This window comes from Macaca mulatta, chromosome 14, assembly GCF_049350105.2.
Source record: "Macaca mulatta isolate MMU2019108-1 chromosome 14, T2T-MMU8v2.0, whole genome shotgun sequence".
NCBI lineage: Eukaryota > Metazoa > Chordata > Mammalia > Primates > Cercopithecidae > Macaca > Macaca mulatta.
Genome location: NC_133419.1, coordinates 43,014,380 through 43,035,598, shown reverse-complemented (window position 1 = coordinate 43,035,598; position 21,219 = coordinate 43,014,380). Strand labels below are relative to the sequence as shown.

The 21,219-nt window shown below is 33.4% G+C and overlaps 1 protein-coding gene across 1 annotated transcript in view; it reads left to right on the top strand.

Annotated features, from left to right (window-relative positions):
• SLC17A6 (solute carrier family 17 member 6) overlaps window positions 1-20,985 on the top strand; it is a 41,276-nt gene extending 20,291 nt beyond the window's left edge. The window contains exons 4-12 of the mRNA XM_002799603.4: window positions 840-954; window positions 2,352-2,439; window positions 4,148-4,234; window positions 6,951-7,093; window positions 11,498-11,647; window positions 16,210-16,342; window positions 17,483-17,593; window positions 18,043-18,170; window positions 18,906-20,985. Of these exons, the coding sequence (XP_002799649.1) occupies window positions 840-954; window positions 2,352-2,439; window positions 4,148-4,234; window positions 6,951-7,093; window positions 11,498-11,647; window positions 16,210-16,342; window positions 17,483-17,593; window positions 18,043-18,170; window positions 18,906-19,241 (1,291 nt within the window). The 3' untranslated portion in view covers window positions 19,242-20,985. The remainder of the gene's footprint in view (window positions 1-839; window positions 955-2,351; window positions 2,440-4,147; window positions 4,235-6,950; window positions 7,094-11,497; window positions 11,648-16,209; window positions 16,343-17,482; window positions 17,594-18,042; window positions 18,171-18,905) is intronic.
• The last annotated feature ends 234 nt before the right edge of the window (window positions 20,986-21,219 follow it).

Here is a 21,219-nt window from a genome sequence, read left to right as displayed (position 1 = left end):
GCCACTGCACCTGACCAGAAGTTGTTTTTTTTTTTTTGTTTTTTTTTTTTTTTGTTTTTTTTTTTAATGAAGGAATGGAATTTTTACTTATAGATGGATACAAGCTTTGGCATGATGTTTCTAGCATTTTTTTCTTGAATGATTGTATGTATGCTGCTCTAGATGTGTCTCAAATAGAAGAAAAAAATGAGAAACCTGAGAAAGGTATACTAAGTGTAATTATTTGCATTATTTCGAGAACATGTGCTAAGGGCAATCAAGAGACTTCTTGGGACATTTAAAATATGAGTTCATTTATAAAATTTCTATGTATGTACAGCTTCTAGGAAAGCTACAAATAGTTGCATAATGTGAGGAATAACTTTGTTTATGCATTCATTATTTCCAGTAACTCTTGAATTATTACCAGCTGTGTGTCAGGCACTGTGCTGAGTGTCAAGGACACAATGGATGCGAAAAACAAGCTCTTACCCTTAAGCAGTTTACCTTGTAGACTGAAATAGAGTCCAAAACATATACTGATTTATTAAATATTTACAATTTAAATTAAGTCTATAAAGAAAATAATAGTATATTTCTTGGCTCCTTACGAATAGTAAACGTATTGACTCCTTCTTTTATATTTTGGTGCATCAAATGTAGAATTCCTAGATGGCCCATGTGTGTATTTACAATGGCTAGCCAGTCAAATCCAGAACACATATTAGAGAAAACAATCCACCTTAAAATTATTGACACTTTTTTATTACTTTAAATGTTTAATTTCACTTGAGAAATTTATATATGTGTATGTAAGATGCTGAATCATTTAAACAGTGTTCCCATCTTTTCTATTTCAGGGTTTTTGGAGCTGCCATACTTCTTACCTCTACCCTGAATATGCTAATTCCATCAGCAGCCAGAGTGCATTATGGATGTGTCATCTTTGTTAGAATACTGCAGGGACTTGTTGAGGTATGTAACTTCAGGGTGAAGTCGTTTTAAGATTGGCATGTAGTTGAGAACCACCAGTTTATGTTTGTCTTTATCTGTAAATAAATATATTGTATTAGGTTGTATCTAAATAGAGTTAAAATAAAAAATGAAACGCTGAAAATGTTAGGCAATCAGATATTTTGTCCATAAATGATATGAAGCTATGAATGTCACTACTTACCTCCTTCTCTCTAGAATTGAGTGGGATTAAAGAAATATTTTAATGCCTATTTGACTTAAAAAACAGGGACTTTTGTTAATGTGTCATGATAAGAATTTTAGAGTTTGTCCTTTGCTGGTGATAACCACGAATTAATATCTTGGGAGTTTTATGCTAAGTAAGTTCCTGATGACCTTGAATCATGATATGAGTTTTCACTTAAATATTTCATTGGATACATTTTTGGGTCAGCTAATTCTAATGATCAAAACTTGCTCCATCAGTCTGCAGACTTTGAAAGAATTCTACTTAAAAACTCAAGTTTGGCTTACCAATTTCCCTTTCTTTTTCCATGGAGTATAATGGAAATAGATAAATAATGTAAACTATTAAGGCACATAAAAGCAAAACAAAATAAAACAAAACAAACAAACAAAAAAAAAAACAAACCCTTTCTCATACTATACAGCCCTAAAAGGAAATGAGATCATGTCCTTTGCAGAGACACAGGTGGAGGTGGAAGCCATTAGCGTCAGCAAACTAATGTAGGAACAGAAAACCAAACACTGCATGTTCTCACTTGTAAGTGGGAGCTGAACAATGAGAACACATGGACGCAGGGAAGGGAACGACACAAACTGCAGCCTATCGGGGAAGGGCAGGGTAGGGAGAGCATTAGGGAAAAGAGCTAATGAATGCTGGGCTTAATACCTAGATGATGGGTTGCTAGGTCCAGTAAACCACCATGACACACATTTACCTATGTAACAAACCTGCACATCCTGCACATGTACCCCCGAACTTAAAAAAAATAATAATAAAACCCAAAAACCCCTCTCTCCCTCCAAAAGTATATATATAAAAAAAGGATAGATTCAAAACAATAGGAAAAAACTAACTATTTTAAGGTCTTAAAGGTTAGACACTGCTTTCAGGAAGTGTGAGCTCCAAGGATTTAAACTTCACCTTTCTCTGTATAGATATTTATATTTGGGAGTTACTGAATTTAATGGCCTACAAAATGATCTCCTGAATTTTTTCAAACTGTTCAGAATTGCAGATAAATTGATTAATATACAGTCTTTTCTTTTACCTTAATCAGAAAAAAAAAATTGAGGTGGAAAGAAGTCTGAAGGCCAGGGAGGATTTGAACAAAATACTAAAAAGACTCTTGTTCCTAAATGGTGATGGTAATGTGTATCTTCCTCCATCACAGGGTGTTACCTACCCAGCATGTCATGGGATATGGAGCAAATGGGCCCCACCTCTAGAGAGGAGTAGACTGGCAACCACTTCTTTCTGTGGTGAGTACTGTGTGCAGATGCAGCTGTGGTGGGTAAAAGTTTAGGAACAACTTGAATAAGAATTGACAATTTGGTAAACTCACCTGTAAAACCATCTGGGTTTTGTGTGCACATCTGTGAGTGGTAAGGTTTTTAACCACCATTTCCATTTCTTTAGTTTTATTGTTTTGCTTAAATCTTCTATTTATTCTTGTGTTTGTATTTTTCTAGGAATTGATCCATTTCATCTAGGATTTCAAATATATTCATGAGTGGTTTTTATAATACTCTTATACTGCAGTACATTTTTCTGAGAACCTCAGAGTTTTCTTTTTATTCTACCTAGACACAAAAATGTAAAAATACAAATTTTAAACACGTTTACGGAGATAAAAACATAATTAGACTACGTATTTATTTTTATGAATAAATATTAAATTTACTTTGAATTCTGCTTGGGGTTAAAATCTAACAGTTTCTCAGAATTTTTATTTGATACAGCTATATGTTTGAATTACAGTGAATAAAATGCCTATAGAAAATAACTATTATAATTTAAATTAATTAAATTAATATGATTTTTAAGTGTTCTCCTAAGCACTGCTGCTATAATTTCCCATTCATTAGAACTTTTATTTTTGGGATCATAACTGACCTTACTACTATTTTGGGAAGTAGAATTAATGAACATGTATTAAAGCTTCAATCCCAGCTTTTAAAGTGTAGCGCTCTTTCTGGTAATCTGAAGCTACTTTTTGTTCATTGTTAACTTTTAAAACATTTTAAGACAATCAGTATAATTTAAGGTCTTTTATGCCCGCAGAATGCATGTTTTACTCTTTCTACCAGAGCAGTAAGGCAAGAAAGCAATTCCATTTCCAAATCAGATATAAGAACTACTGTAAATAATCCTAATAATAGGAAATTAAGGCTGCTGTGATTTTACTGTATTTTTAAGCCATAAGATTAGCAGTATTATTGCCTATAGAGGTTGAATTTGCCTGTATTTGGGTCTAAATCCCAGGGCACAAATATTGCCATTTCTACCTATATGTCTAAGACCTTTTTTTTTTTTTAATAACCCACTATGTAAAATTCAAAGGGATGTAAATCAGGTGGTATTCACTAGAAAAGCTAATGAATGCTACCTATTATTGTGAGAATTGTCAGCATGTTTTAAACTGTTTTATGGGATAGCAAAGAAAACAAATTTGTCATGGTGGAAAAACATGATAACTTACCTTGATGATATCTTCTGGCCATGCATTGAGAACTGAAGCAATATGCCCTCAATCATGGATTCTAATAAAGAGACCTCTGGCAGAAAAAAAAATTAAAATGAAGTCAGAAAAAACTACACAAACCTGAAACTGCATGAATTTGCTACAAGAAGATACATGCTTGAGGTGGCAAGAATAGATTTCAGGTGTCTGGTTAGTATTGGCACACTCTGTCCCAAGTTCAGCACACAGACATGCAGGACACATACCAGTCAGCATGGCTCCATTATTATTTTTAAATATCTGTCGTGTCTTGGGTAGGAGGTAGGTGGTATCCACTTGTGTAATCCCGTGTTTCTGTGTACGTATGTATACATTTATATGTTTGTTGGTGGTGGGAATTTGTCTGGGTGTGAGTCCCATATACCTGAGTGTGCAAGTGTCTTTGTGAATAAACCAAGGGATGTGAGATTTCACTCACTTTTCTCCCATTCTTCCTTACACTTTAGGTTCCTATGCCGGCGCTGTGATTGCAATGCCTTTAGCTGGCATTCTTGTGCAGTACACTGGCTGGTCTTCAGTGTTTTATGTCTATGGTATGTTATATTTCTATGCAATAGCGTTAAATGAAATGTGCATAGGCTAAAAGAAAAGTGGTTGCAGACAATGAGATCAATCACTAAATTCATTTCTATGTTTACTTACTTATTTTCTTCTCTTAAGAATCCTTTCCTTGTATTCTGAGAGGATTAGAAAACACTTCATCTCTGTTATTTTTCTTAGATTGCTATTTCTTGTTTTAAAAAGCAACCACATTGCTGACAGGAACTTTGTCATTTAGTAAATCTATGTCCTTTATTATGAAAAAATATTAAATTATCTCTTGATTAAAAGCTGATGAAGAGGAAAGAGTTAGGCAGCACCCACCTCTCTTTGCTATTGCCTTCTTGGTCATTTTCCTGATTCTGCCTCTTCAAGATTGAATGGGGGAAGATAGCTGAAAGGGGATGGTGGTGCTGATGCGACTATTCAATTCCTTGATGAAATATCAGCAGTTAGCTGCTGTAGCAGCATATCTCAGTCCTCATTTCCCCAGAATTAAAGGGAATTAAGCCTCCATGTTGAAATAAAATATGTAATCCTAAATCTAAAACACTCTTGATATTCACCTTGTAACTATTTCAAAATATCCCTACAGTCTTTCTTTTTAAGAGGCATTTTTTAATAATGGTAAAGGAAAAATAAAGGAAAGCTGGATCTCAACTGATATTGTCAGTGATTAATATCATCTTTGGACATTGCCAAGAGAATCTGAAATATTAATGAAGTCATGTGGTAGAACAGTATCTGGCTGATTCTAAATTTGCCCTGATTCATTCCCATTTTGAAATGTTCTCATCAGAACAAATTATTAGGCTTGTAGAATGTTATTAAATGTCACTTATCATAGGGACACTTTTTGTGGTTCAAAAGCCATGGATGGGTTTTGGATCCATGAATGCCCTAAATTGCAAGCCATATATGTACTTGTGAACTTTTTTTTTCCTTAGGGAGATTTTTTTAAATCAGATTTTAATTTATACCATTCATTAGATTTTCAAAGGAGTGCATAATTCAACAAAGTTTAAAAGCACTTGTTTCATAGGATGTATTGCACAAGTTGATATGGCTATCCATTAAATACTTTGTTTTGTGCCTTAATCTATTACTTAATTGAAGATATGTGACCTTAAAGTAAGAATACAAATTTAAACAAGGCACTCATAGACAACCAATATCATTATTTCAAGTTATATCTCATTTGATATTTATCATTGAATGATACAAAATGTAAACAGATAATCTGAAAATGTCATATCATAGTGCTTGCTTATGCTTACTTGCTGTGTGTAACAATAACTTGGTCTGGAGTCACACATTCAGTTGTCATATTTTAAAGATTAAAGAGGTAAGATCAGTATAGTGATGTTAAGTTAAAAAGGATAATACATATAAAGTAATTAGCAGCATATCTGGCACTTTAGGTGAATTCCATTAGTGGTAATGATAATTCTTATAAAATTACAGTATCTCTCATTTTTTGAGTGCTCATTTTGTGCCATCCACTGTGCTTGTTGATTTATACATTACCTCCTTTGACTTTTCTACAATTCCATAAAAATGAATTATTATCTCATTTTGTAGTGGAAGTTTAGAGAGATTCAGTTACTGATTGGATCATATAGCGAATGAGTGACACAGTCAGGATTTGAATCTGGGAGTTATATTCTGTAAACACTATATTATACTGAATTTTTAAGCACTATCTGAACCTAAATCATGTTTACTTCAATGTTGAGTAATTAGAAGGGACACAGCTCATCAGAAGTTATGTATGGTGTTAAGGAACACTTCTTAGAGATCGGATAGGCCAAAGAAAAAGTGTTGTAGGGATCAGGAGCATTTAGATTGTTACCCAAGGGACAAAGAGAACAGTGTGAGGGAAAAAAATGAAATGGTCAACTGCTGAGAAACTAGAATAAATCACTTGAAATTCTTGCTACTATTAATGCTTACAGATTTATATTGCACAAAAAGGACATGTTTTAATGGTAAGAAGAGGATGAAAAAGGATTTACAGTTTAGGGCCTTGGAATTTATAACTTTCACCTGCCCAAAGAAGGATCAATAGGCAATACTATGTGGTGAAAATAATATGGCATACAGTCACAAAAAGTGTTGTTACCACATTAAGTACAGAGGTCCACTTTTTATGTAATGTAGGCACTCATGCTAAAATAATCTAGGTTTTATTTAATAGTCTGTTTGCCAGATCTGGAAGTGCTAACAGGAGAGGGAAATGAGCAATTCTTTTCTCTGAAAATGAAACCACTTTTGTATATTCTAGGCAGGCAATAAAGAAAAGGATTCACCCGCAGAATAATTCTTTGAGGACAGGAATTTTGTTTTGTTCATTATATTTCTCGCACTTAACCAGAGTGCCTAGAATGCTAACTGCTAAGTACTGTCGGATGAATGAATACCTTCCAAACTACACCGTTATAATAATTATTTATGGCTTACTGTATATCAGTGCTATTTCATAGAGACAAGGAGATAAAACCACAGGCCTGACCTTTAAGAAGTTTGAAGCATAATGGCAAAAGAGAAGAAAAGATGGCTAACGTCAGTTGGAGAAACATAAGCTTGAATTCTTCTTTCTAATAGAATGTGTTTGTCATGAGATGATTGCAGTTTTATTCCAGCACATCACTGTTAAATGGAAGTATTTGTGATAGATTTGACTTTCTCCTTCTGAACTGTTGCTTGCAGGAAGCTTTGGAATGGTCTGGTACATGTTTTGGCTTTTGGTGTCTTATGAAAGTCCTGCAAAGCATCCTACTATTACAGATGAAGAACGTAGGTACATAGAAGAAAGCATTGGAGAGAGTGCAAATCTTTTAGGTGCAATGGAAGTAAGAACTTTATTATGGTGTATATTCCTATCTTATCCCCATCTCGCCCCCATTGACCAACCAAACTATCTCACAAGTTCTTCTTCAGCAAAACTAATTTGGTATCAGTCATAACTTATTTTTTTTTGGTCCATCCATATTCTCTGACTTAGGAATAATAGCTGTTTCCTCCATCTGTCATTTTTTTTTTCCTTTATCCTTTCTTAAGCATTTAAAAATGTACACTGGGTTATAACTGTAACGGCAAACCTAAACAATATTTTTAAACAGTTCAATATGGTCTATAATTTAAACAAATACAATAAATAGTTGTCCATTTTAAATTTTAAAAATCCAAATCAGTCATGAAAAGGCAATTTTTGGTTTATTGAATACAGTAGTGCCCCTGGATCCTCAACAGATCTATTCCAAGACCCCCTGGGTTGCTTAAAACTGTGACTAGTACCGAACCCTACATAAAACGTTTTTCCTATACATACATATCTACGATAAAATTTAATGTGTAAATTGGGTAAGTGATTAACCACAGTGACTAATATTAAAATAGAAGAATTATAACAATGTACTGTAAGGAAACTTAAGTTAACTGTGCCCCCCGCTTCCCATAAAATCTTATTGTACTGTGCAAGTAGTAACTGAAACTTCAAAAAGTGAAACCACAGTTAAGGGAGGACTGCTATGTTCTAAATGTAGGTTTAATACATGCGTATTTATGTCATCTGTGGTTTAGGAGATACTGAAGCATTAGAACACCAATAATAGACAGCTGATATAAAATAATTATAACAATTCAATTATTTTTTTGATAAAATATCATTATCTTTCAGGATTATTATTATGAATATCAAGCATGATAAAGGCAATGTTGTGAAGCCCTTTTTTCCTGATGATTTGATTCCTTCTGATTTACTTAAAAAGAGAAAACATAGTTCTATTTCAATAATGCAAATGTTGTATTCTATGTAACATTGATATATTGTACATAGTAATTAATACAAAAGCCCCCCGATATTATATTTTAAAAAGAAGGCTGGGCATGGTGGCTCACACCTGCAATCCCAGCACTTTGGGAGGCCGAGGTGGGTGGATTGCCTGAGGTCAGGAGTTCGAGACCAGTCTGGCCCACATGATGAAACCCCGTCTCTACTAAAACTACAAAAATATTACCCAGGCCTGGTGGCGTGAGCCTGTAATCCCAGCCACTCGGAAGGCTAAGGCAGGGGAATTGCTTGAACCAGGGAGGTGGAGGTTGCAGTGAGCTGAAATCACACCACTGCACTCCAGCCTGGGGGACAGAGCGAGACTCAGTCTAAAAAAAAAAAAAAAAAAAAAAAACCAAAAAAAACCCCACAAAAATACACTGTTGAGTAAAAGTAGTGTATTTAGACATGTTGAAGCATTTGGTGATCTGATCAATGATAGTTTCCTTATGCTAAGAGCTGGAAGATGTCATACACTAATTGAAGAGTCAATGCCCTTTACATATTATGCATTTGTTCTTTTAAAACTAACACCTCTCCCTCCCTATTCTAGGTGTGGTTGATTCTAGCACAGATTCTCTACTTCATTTGTTAGAGAATGCCTGTCTTTGATGTCTCATCTTAGGTTAAAAAAAAAAAAAAGTCTATCACCCATTATTGCTGAGCCAAATTGGCCTTTAATGAATAAGAAAAATCCCATATCATATATAATTCAGAAGTTGAACTTCAATGGTTTAAACAAATCTTTACTGTGTAGTTGTTCCATGAGTTAGCCTGGCATTAGAACTTTCCCCTTTGTGTTTCCTTCTGTAAATAGACTAATAATTTCTTATGGTGGCTACTCAGAAACAAGAGGTGATATGGGAGTGGGTGGAAGATTGGTAGTATGCACTGGTGCCCACTAGTTGCAGTTATTTTGAGCAGAAGGTAATGGAGATTGGTTTCTGGCAAGTTTTGAGTTTAGCCTCGATTTCTAGCCCCAAAATAATGTGATCAGCCTATATCTATATCCTATTAATTCATTATGTTCTTTTATTTACCAGTTCTTGAGAGGTCATATGTCTAGATTAGAAATAAATTTAAAAAATAATCAGAAATTCTGTCTAGGTAAAAACTAATTCCTACAAATGACCCCAGAAAGAACAGCAGGAGAATGAAAAAACAGCACAGATAATCTTCAGCTCCCCGCTTCCTATACCTCACTGCTTTTCTAAACACAATATTTTACTTCTTACTGATGTTTCATATGTTCCTGTAGCTTGAAAGTAAATTTTAAAATGAGATTTTGTGGGAATATAACTTGTATTCTAGTTTGAACTTTTATCTTGTGAACAAATTTAATATACAGCAAAGGAGAAAGAATACTGACAGGAATATCATATACTCACCACATAGGTGCAACAATTACCATCTTGCTTATTTATTTCACTTTTGTTTTGATGAACCATTTCAAAGTAAATAAAACGTCAAACTACTTTATCCATAAAAACTTCATGTGTATCTCTAGAAAAATAATATTCTCCTTCACAATGTCAGTACTACTATCACACCTAACATAATTAAAAACAATTCTGTATCATCATTTAACACCTACATCATATTCAAATTTCTAATGCTGTCTACATTCTAATATCTAACCTGTATTCAAATTTATTTTTAGCTATTTGTTTTGAATCTGAATCTGATTAAGAATCACACATTGCAACTGATGGCAATGTCTTTTAAATCTATTTTTCTCTAAAAATAGATTTAAATATAGCATATGTACAGAAAAAAATCGCAAATAGTAAACAATCAGCTTGCTTAATTTGTATAAACCAAACATAAACAGCCAGTTCAATAAATAGAACATCATCAGAATACCATAATCTTCCCTTTAATCCCCCAACAATTTTTTAAGGTATAAGATGAGATATTTTTCTCTTGCTTTTGATGAAGTGCTTTATGATGTAAAGAATAAAGTTCTTAGGAAAGATGATCCTGGTATGAATGAAAGGATCTTTGCCCAGCAGGGAAAAGTTCTTTTACTTCTAATAATATTCTGGAGTCATTTCTTATGCTAACATAATACCATAATGCAGACATTTCTGTCTTCTGACATTTTTATTATCTGTGAAATGAATGTACTCATCTGGAATTATTTTCTTAGAACATATTGATTTCTTTTTAAAAACTGTACTTTTTGAACCTATTTATGATGCTGCCACTAAAATTTTTTATCCAAAGCCACAGTATTCATTACATATTATTAGGACAGATTTTTGTTTTTGTTTGTTTTTTTTGTTTTGTCTTTCATATATCTATGATCACCACATCATAACTTCCTACTGTGTTGCATTTAAAGTGATCTTTAAATGGCTTAATTACAGCCACAACCAATACTAGCAATTATGATGTTTTACATTCAGGAATAATTGTTAAATCCATGTGAAAGATATTTGCCTCCTCTTTCAGTCATTTAGTTAGGTCAAGGATCCCAAGTTAGCTTTTAACAAAGTTATTTTAGGCCACTGTTTCCACACCAAACAGTATTTTGGTGTTCAAAATAAAGTACTTGAGAAATAATCGGGAAATATGAGAGATATTTTAATGTCTAAAAATATTACTCTTGGGGGAGAATACGTACTTGCTTACATTTTGGCATACACAGAAACTTTAAGTATAATTAGGTTTAATTTTTTAAAGGGGTCATATGCAAAGCTGATCATATTTAGGTTGTTAATTTTGAATGCTTTGAATATTTTAAGTAACTAGTTAAGTGCCAAAGGTACGCTGGGGATAGACAAATGCTTTCACCCAGCTGTTCTGAGTTTTATAGAACCTTGAACTCTAGTGTCACAGAATTTATAGTTAAAGCTACTAGCTATCAAGAGAATTTATGGATTGATTGATAGTAGAATAATTGACTTAGATTGTTTGGTAGTAGAATAATTGACCTCAGGTAGGGTCTAGTCTAGAATACTGTACTCTTAAGTTTTTGTATCTTTCTCTTCATGAATACATTGGATTTTCAATGTTTTAAATGAAATGTTTTGGCTATCACAAGCTCACTGATGTGGCAATAAGTTTTTGCTGAGATACGATCTATCACCATTAAAAAAAAATTTAAAAAGGAAAAAAAAAAACTTTAGAAACTAGGACCTATGCTTTTGGAATCAATTTTCTATAATTATGTAATCCTGTGTATTCCTAAAGCTGGAATAATCTAATAAGTTGCAGTGATTGAGATCATATTTTTTTTCTTCCAATGATTACTTATGTAGCTAAGATTAACTGGGTGGTTATAATTAATGCTTCACTACATCTTTCTACCTCTTACTTATGACCTGTCATATTCATCCTGAAAATGCAAAGCACCTATTATTCCCATTTAAGTTTGAAAATATTTAAAATGGTCATAATGTCTCTCTTTTTGGAATTTCAGAAATTCAAGACTCCATGGAGGAAGTTTTTTACATCCATGCCAGTCTATGCAATAATTGTTGCAAACTTCTGCAGAAGCTGGACTTTTTATTTATTGCTTATTAGTCAGCCAGCATATTTTGAGGAAGTCTTTGGATTTGAAATTAGCAAGGTATGTAAAATGTATTCTTATATAAATTGTGGATTACCTATGTATTTAAGTGAATTTTAAATTCATTTACAAAAATTTTTGTCTTCTAATTTTCAGAGATTATTCATTTATTCATTAAACAACTGCTAGGAAATAGAAGCAAAGTAAAATGTTTCAGTGTCTACTGTATTCTATTGTCTGCTAGAATTGCTCTCTGGTACTGAGAATACAGGCAAAACAAACCTAGTTTTTGCCTTCATGGAACTTACAGGCCAGTTGGGGCGAGCAGCAGTGTAATCTTTTCCCTGTAAATAAGCATAACTCCCTTTAAGTCTCAGGTCACAGACAATGTAACAAACAAAAAAAGTTTTCCATTCAAATATAATTGTACTTACTAATTTCCAATCTAATTATTCTTCAATGCTCTAGAACTCTCATCCAGCGAAAAGATAGGATTGTAAAAGAAAATCTGAAAACATTTTTATACTTTGTCCATCCAATTTATTAATTTAACAAGTATTTGTTGAACACAATGTGCAGAACTTTATGTGAGATGCAGAAATAAAAACATGGTTTCTGTCCTCAAAATGCTCACAGCTTGGTGGTATAAACATGAAAATAAGTTACCAATTAGAATACAGCATGCAAACTTCCACAGACATTTGTTCATAGCTATGGGAATATAATCATCTTGAGATTTTCTATAAGGGTAAAATGAATATAAAAATACTACTCTATATTTATATAGGAACTCGAAATTTAGAAACTACTCTCATATTCATGAACAACTTTTGCTGTTTGATCTGTTGAACAACAGTTATCATTTCTATTGAAATGATGGGGAAACAGAAACTAGGGAAAGTAATTAAATTGCTTAAAGCCACGCTAGTAATGCATGACAAAATCAAATTTAGACAAAGATTCTTTGATTTTTGTTTAATTATCTTCACTATGCCATTCAAATTCAGGTAAATCATATATCCATTCAAGTATTTAGTGAGTATCTGCTCAATGCCATCTCTGTGTCAAGCCCTTTGCTGAGTCCTGAATACATTGTCTGTGCTGGCAATGGTCTTGCTATCTCTCTTCATGTCATTACATAAGTCCAGCTGGGCTCGCTATTCATATTCTGTCTCTACTTGAAAGACTGAGACCTGGGACTGAAGAAAACCTCAGTTTAGGAGTAGCTATTCTAAGAGCTCTTTTGTAATTCCTGTTTCTAAGGAAACTGTTTCCTCCATCCCGGAGAAGAATGGCTGCTTTAGACAGAGCTCTTCTCTCTAGAGCTGATCAAACATTCCAGGGTAGCCTTTGGGAGCTCTGAGAGGTGTTAAACTTCTCAACAAAGGCTGCTGGAGGTGTGAGTCCATTTTCATAATCTAGGACAAATATGACACTGAGAGGCTATGAATAAAGTCAGGTCTTGGGGGGAAGAGTGACGAAGCCAACTGATGTTAATGAAACTATGTGGTCATTTTGGCCCTCTAGCTCCAATTAATTGAGGATGCTTGAGTAAAAGCAATGGTATTTTGTAAAAACTAATTATAAATCAACCAGCAGATGGGTTGGTTTATTTCATTCATTAGTTATATTTTTAACGAAAATTGTGGATAAATTCACACAGACACATTGGTCTTCATATACTAATTAGATTGGTTTAAAAAATTCTGACTTAGCTGAAAAAAATTGTATAGGACATGCTGGAGAACACAGAGAATTAGATTCGGGTCTAAGCTGACATGGCTTCAAATTCAAGATCTACAACAAAGTATTGGTATATAATCTTGGGCATAGTTTTGAGTAATTATCGGCTTCAATTTTCTTATCTCTAAATAATGGTATTAACTTAATACCATTAAATAATAAGGATATTATTTAAAAGCTGCATCCAAATTTAGGTAAAGTAAGTAAAATATTTACATGGAAGATCATTCTCTTCAACTTTAGTTAAATTGGGTATCCTACAGAAAGAAACATGAGTGCAATGGCTTAATCTTCATTCTAATTATACTGACTTAGTTAAGACAGCACCATATATATAAATAAAATTATAACATAGATTTTATATCAGTTAACTATATAAGTTAATTATATTATTTAACTGATATATATATATAATTATATACTGGCATAAGCTAATACAATATATATCAGGTATATATATTTTTATTTTTATTTTCTAAAACACACACACATATATATATATAATTTAATATATTATATCAGCCTATGCTTATATGTAACATTTTCAGGCCCTTGAAAATGGCGTATCAGCAGGTCAGTGATAGGATTAACCAGCACTTTGAAAGGTCAGATTATAAGGGGCAAGCCAAATGAGAACAGACGTCCACTCCTTTTGAGCTTCCTATTTAAGGAGGAGAAGAATAGTGGTGGCTGGCTGTGCTTTGCTGCTATTTCTGAACAGAATATGGATCAGATAGGAAGACATACGATCTAGACTATGACCCAGAAAAGCTAAAAGAAGGCTGGGACAAAAATCTAATTACTGGAGTTTCTATGAAGAATAAATCAGTTATAAGCTCAAAAACATTTATCCTATCCTTTCAAAACCTTAAAATAATAAGCAAACTTTTATGTGATTGACATAAATGATATTTAGGAAGGTTTTGATCATTTTGATCATGTGACAAGTGATTCCTCATAAGTCACCAAAAGCCAAAAGACCACTGAATAACTCACAAACTTTTGAAATCTCTTTGGCCCTTTTGAGGTGAAATACAGAGTATATCCACATATTGTTTAAGAAATTAGGAGAGTCAATACCCTTAAATGTTAAATCAATACGCTAAAATAGTCTAAAACTTGTCTGATTAACCCTGTAGATTGTTAGCACCTTGCATTTTCCATAGTGCTTTGCATACCCTTTGCTGAAAGTGTGAAAAAATAACCATAACTTTGTTCCTTTCTTATCCAAAGTAGTCAAAATGATTGTTCGAATATATAGTAAATAACAGAGGATTTTCAATTGAAAAACTTTTCAGACTTATTAAACACTGGGTAAAAATGCGAGTCATTTACGTGGACTTAGGCAATGTGGTTACTTCCAAACTTTTAGCCTGCCTTTATAAATGCCAAAAACATACCATGTAATTCTACACAAATCCTAACATAGTGTCTTTCAGAATGTTTTTGTTGTTGTTCAAAGGTTTCTTTCTACACATTGACTGCTTGAAATATATTTACTCCATATTAAGAGTAAAAAGCCCTGTAGTTTTCTCAAGATGCTAGTCTCAAAAGCAATAATGTTTTTTTTTTTTTTTTTTCTAATGTCAGTTTACCTGACGTCTTTATTTAGGTACCTGTTGAGTCCCTGCTACATACCAAGTTTCGTACTAGACTAAGCACATTAATATATATCGTCTGATTTCATTTGATTTTTCCTTCTCATGGCATTGGTGCCAAGTATAAAGGCTAAGAGCCCAGTCTTTGGCCTCAGGTAGAACTGATTCGAAACTTGACTCTCAAAATCACTTAAGTCTTCTGACTCTCAATTTTTTTTTACTTAGTAAGAAGACTATTAATATCATCCATCTGGGATGGAAGAGATCATTATGTAGCCTGAACAGTTAACCTATTGTGGAATCATTTACTATCTCAATTAATCATTACAACTCAAATCCATGATTGTGATATCATACTATATACCAGTGTAAAATAAAATAGAATCTTTGTGTCAAACCTTCGATAATCGAATTGGAAAGACATACTTAAACACACATTATGAATGCCATCTGCCAAAAATTGTTTTTCAAAGTTTACCTAGTAAAAAAACTTCCTTATATGTTCATATTCAAAGTTTATTAAGTCCACATATGTGGTAATACATAATTTAAATGCATTTTATTTATACTTACTGTCCCCATAATGCTTAGAACACAGTGCTTTGTGTGTAAGTAATGGTTAAAAATATGTGTTTAACTGATCCTGGTGGGTAAAGTTTGAAATTAGGCTATTTAGCATGAAATTAATTGAGAAACTACATGCCACAATACTTGTGATCAAGTATTGATATTTGATGCAGAAAATACTTAAAATTGAAGAAATTATCTGCATTATCTGGGATCTTACTCTACAGAAATTATGTCTGTGCTTTTTACTCATAAGATATCTATAAAGTACAAATATGCATTTTTCCCCATATGAATTAAACATAAATTTAAAATACAGCCTCTTCAAGATGTGACAAATGTATTTTTCCTCTCTGTCTCTCTCTCGCCACTTTTGCTCTCTTTCACTAAGGATGTATTTGTGCAAACACATTTAACAATATCAGAAGAGTTGAATCATACTCAAAATTTACTGATGCATTACATAGCAAAAAATATATATATATTACTTCTCACAGAAGGTCGAAAGGGATCCAAGTAAATTTGCTTAGCTTTTCTCATGTATTCTGTGGAAAGCATTACTTATTCTAGGAATGAGCAAGTGATCATTTGGAAAGAGTATTTTTCCTTCCTTTTTCCATAAAAATGTAATGACAGATTCAGAAACTAAGGCCATTAAATTACCCATATTATTTACGGTTATGTCTATTTCTCCCCCTTCTTGTTTTTCATCAGGTTGGCATGCTATCTGCTGTGCCACACTTAGTAATGACAATTATTGTGCCTATTGGGGGGCAAATTGCAGATTTTCTAAGAAGCAAGCAGATTCTTTCAACTACGACAGTGAGAAAGATCATGAATTGTGGTGGTAAGTACATAAGTGGCACTAAGGACATGTTTTTAGTTCAATCAGTTTAACCTACATGAGAAAATAACTTTTTCTACACAGATCAAATTACTTAGATGCAGTTGCATTTGTGCCTTCATTGTTCACTTAAAATAACTTCCTCATACTACGTCAAACTTTTCATAACTCCTAGTTTTAAGTAACTGCTTTATAATGCCATTTGTGGCCGGGCATGGTGGCTCATGCCTATAATCCCAGCACTTTGGGAGGCCGAGGTGGGTGGATAATGAGGTCAGGGTTTGAGACCAACCTGGCCAACATAGTGAAACTCCATCTCGACTAAAGACACAAAAAATCAGCTTGACGTGGGGGTGGGTGCCTGTAATCCAGCTACTTGGGAGGCTGAGGCAGGAGAATTGCTTGAACCTTGGAGGCAGAGGTTGCAGTGAGCCGAGATCGCACCATTGCACTCCAGCCTGGGCAACAAGAGTGAAACTCCGTCTCAAAATAAATAAATAAATAGATAAATAAATAAATAAATAAATAAAGCCATTTGTATTTATTGTAACTAACTTACCTCTTCCCATCATTGAAACTTTAGGTTGTTTTGGATGTTTTTCTTTGTTTGTTTCTGTGTTTTTGAGATGGAGTTTCACTCTTATTGCCCAGGCTGGAGTGTGATGGCATGATCTCAGCTCACCACAATCCCCGCCTCCCGGGTTCAAGAGATTCTCCTGCCTCAGTCTCCAGAGTAGCTGGGATTACAGGCACGGGTGACCATGCTCGGCTAATTTTGTACTTTTAGTAGAGACTGGGTTTCTCCATGTTGGTCAGCTGGCCTCGAACTCCTGACCTAAGGTGATCCTCCCGCCTTGGCCTCTCAAAGTTCTGGGATTACAGGCATGAGCCACCACATCTGGCCTGGATGTTTTTATTAAAACACAAGGAAAGCTTCATGAATCTCTAGGATAATAATTATAAATAAAATAAATATAAATAAAATTATAAAATAAAATTATTATTATTATTGTTATTAGTTTGGAAGATAGACTCTCTGAAGTGGAATTTCTAGGTTAATAAATTGGAACATTTTTAGCAGTTTTGGCTCACTGGTAAAATTTCAAAAATTTCTGAAGAATTTCTATGTGTTTGCTTCTGAAGGTTTTGGCATGGAAGCCACACTACTCCTGGTTGTTGGCTATTCTCATACTAGAGGGGTAGCAATCTCATTCTTGGTACTTGCAGTGGGATTCAGTGGATTTGCTATATCTGGTAAGATATATATTTTTTCTTTGTACTTGGGACATTCTGATTTTGACTGCTGATAAAAAGGCACATACATATATCTTTTTATAGATATCTTCATATATATCTTTTATAGGTTGAAAAATAGTCAAATATTTCCACTAGAAAATGAAAAAAATAAAATATTTAGAAAACATTTAGATTTGTTAATACTCGATGTCCTCCTGGACTGCCTTTTTTGTTTTTGTTAAGAAAACATTACCTCCTCTCTGGAGTGAACATCACATATTAAGTGTTGGATAAGAATTCATACCTCATTCTATTCTCATTATATCCCCGAGAGAAATTATCACAACGTAATTAAGCACGTGCTCTGAACCCAGTATATTTTAAGGAGTTGTGATGTGTGGTTTTACAGGTACTTACTTTTAAGAAGTTTAGGATCCCCTGAGTCAAAACTTATGTGTGTATTTCAGGTTTCAATGTTAACCACTTGGATATTGCTCCAAGATATGCCAGTATCTTAATGGGCATTTCGAATGGTGTTGGCACATTGTCAGGAATGGTTTGTCCTATCATTGTTGGTGCAATGACAAAGAATAAGGTAAGGTGGCCAAAACAGATGTTTATTCATAGAAGACAGTTTCTCAAAATGATAATCTTTTTGGAAAAGAGTTAAAATATTATCCTTAGTATTCTCTTTCTTGTCCAGTCACCACATCTCTGAGTGGGAAAGATAAATGAGACTCAGAATAAAAAATCTTTTTAAGAATTCCAAGAAAGTCAATTTCCCTAACCAATAAGCAATATGTTTCTCAACCCTTTTTAATAATTCTGATACCCCTGATGTGATAAAAACTCCCTTTTTCTCTGGCTTATTAAAATACTCAAGCAGATGTCTTCTGAGCTTTATTTGTAAACCTCAATTCAGATTCCTCCGCAGTTGTCCAAGGGAGAATATTATCATCAGCTATTTGTACTTGTATGTGTAGGCAGAGCTTCAAAATTCTGGTTTACTAGAAGTAAAGAAACAAAAGAAATGGAATAAAAAGATAAGTAAATCAACGGAAATGAAAAGAGATTATGAATATTTTAAAAATCAGCAGGCCATAGATATATTTGGAATTTTTTTTCTAAACTTCTAGATTTAAAACATCAAATAATAAAAGTAATAGCATTACAGAAGTGTTATATAGAGTGTTTGCTTCACATAATCAGTACATGGATTTCCCCAAATATAGTGTTTCATGAAAATTCAGTGGTGGTGTATTCAGAGAAGACGTTAGGCATTTAAATCATGGGGAGTCTGTTCTCACAGTGCTGCTTTTTGTCACTGCAGTCACGTGAAGAGTGGCAGTATGTCTTCCTGATCGCTGCCCTAGTCCACTATGGTGGAGTTATATTTTATGCAATATTTGCCTCAGGAGAGAAACAACCCTGGGCAGACCCTGAGGAAACAAGTGAAGAAAAATGTGGATTTATTCATGAAGATGAACTTGATGAAGAAACAGGGGACATTACTCAAAATTATATAAATTATGGTACCACCAAGTCTTATGGTGCCACAACACAGGCCAATGGAGGTTGGCCCAGTGGTTGGGAAAAGAAAGAGGAATTTGTACAAGGAGAAGTACAAGACTCATATAGCTATAAGGACCGAGTTGATTATTCATAACAAAACTAATTACTGGATTTATTTTTAGTGTTTGTGATTAAATTCATGTGATTACACAAAAAATTTAAAAACACGTGACATAAACATGTAAACATATCAACCAGGCAAGTCTTGCTGTTAAAATGAAAACAAAACAAACCCATGAGGTTACCATCAAGTGCAATCTGTAAAATTGTGAAGTTCCATCATTTCCATTCAAGTCATCCATTCTTGCATTTGTGACTTAAAAGTTTGACTGGTCAAAATTGTAGAAACAAGTAGTTACCCTTTGGATTCATATGAGCTAAAACTCATCACTATTTAATAAAGCACAACATCTCATCCTACAAAAGTTAGGAAGCCAAAGCTACTTGATCATGCAAAACGCACTTATATATTTGTTACACTGTATTGCAGGATAGCATACAGAAGTTGGCTGCATCAGGTAGAGGCGACATTTATTAAGTGAAAATCAGGGAGTTGGGATATGTCTCAAAGAAGTACATTGTGAACTATCAGCTACAAAGTTGTACTGAATAACTATTTGAATTGCATAATGTAAGATATTTTGTTAGTCCTCAAAAGGAGTATCTTGCAGTCTTTTCTATGAAATGCTTGGCCACAAACACTTATTTCTGTGAAAGAGAATATGTAAATTGAGGGGTGTGCTTCATGTTCTTCCATCCATTTACCTAACAGTATGAAACACTTCACATTTCAATAAAATCAAACTTTTCATGTAGCATATCACATAAGTTTTTTGCAAAAAATATAAAAAGAAATAAACTTCAATGTATTTTTATTACAACTTTGTACTGGTTGTAACTTGCATTAGAAAAAAAAGAGATATATACACCACAAAGAATCTAATAAGAAATTTACTATGGAAATATAGCCCTTAAAATGCAATATTAAGAACAAAGAAATAGAAAATGGTTTAGATATCCTTCTTCCTTCATGATTAAATACTATATGAAACTTGTGCCACAGAGCTATATATAATATGAAAAGATTAACTTCATAGAGATATTGTAAGTAGGCAATTTTATTATTTAAGGTCCTACTAAGAAATATTTGTCTTAAATATATAGGACAATAAATTATATTAAAATGGTCTCTCTCTATATATATCTGTATATCTTATACATGTCCATACACAGAAACATAATAAACAATGTTCACACAAAACCAAAAATAGCATACACCTAATGTTGGGTTAGGGAATTGCAATTTCTACTTTCATAGAGTCATAGAATTTTAGGTGGGGAAGAGGCATTTTGCTTGTCATTTCTTAATATAACTCAACAAGAATTGCAACATTTGTGTACCAAGCAATAAGTGCAATGCATACAATTTCCTGTCTGTATATTACCTTCATTTTGCTTGTAGTAGCCGTTTGGGTGGTTGGAATGATTTTTTTTAAAGCTAACATCAGACCTCTTTATAATGTTCTAAAATTATGATAATGCATTTCCCAATTCAACTCAAAATATTATTGGTGTATTTTGTCTATTCTGGATATCTGATCTGTTCATTGTATTGTGCTAGTGACTGGAGGCCCTGCTACTGCAAATATAAAACATGAAGTTTGTTTAAAAAATGCAAATCATTCTTTACCTTAAGAAAAAAAATACTCTTTGCTTTGTGCCTCAAAGTGATGTAATGTGATCACAGCTTTTGTTGTGTTGAATGAAAATATGTGGACTGTCATTTTGTTGCAGCAAAAAAGTGTTAATAAAATGCTCTATTTATCCTTTCTTAAAAAGCCGTGCATTAATCATACATTAATTTGGATTTATTTTGTTTAGTTTTTAGCTTTAATATGAATTTAGCTGGTGGAGGCTCCAATGAAGCCAAATATAGGCTTCAAGAACAACAACAACCTTTTGAACCATTGGGCGTTTAATGAAAGAACATGGCACTCTTTAGATTGTGTGAGATGTGACTCCATAGAGTTTTAAATCAAGAAATAGGTCTCTGAGTCAAACTCCAGATTTCA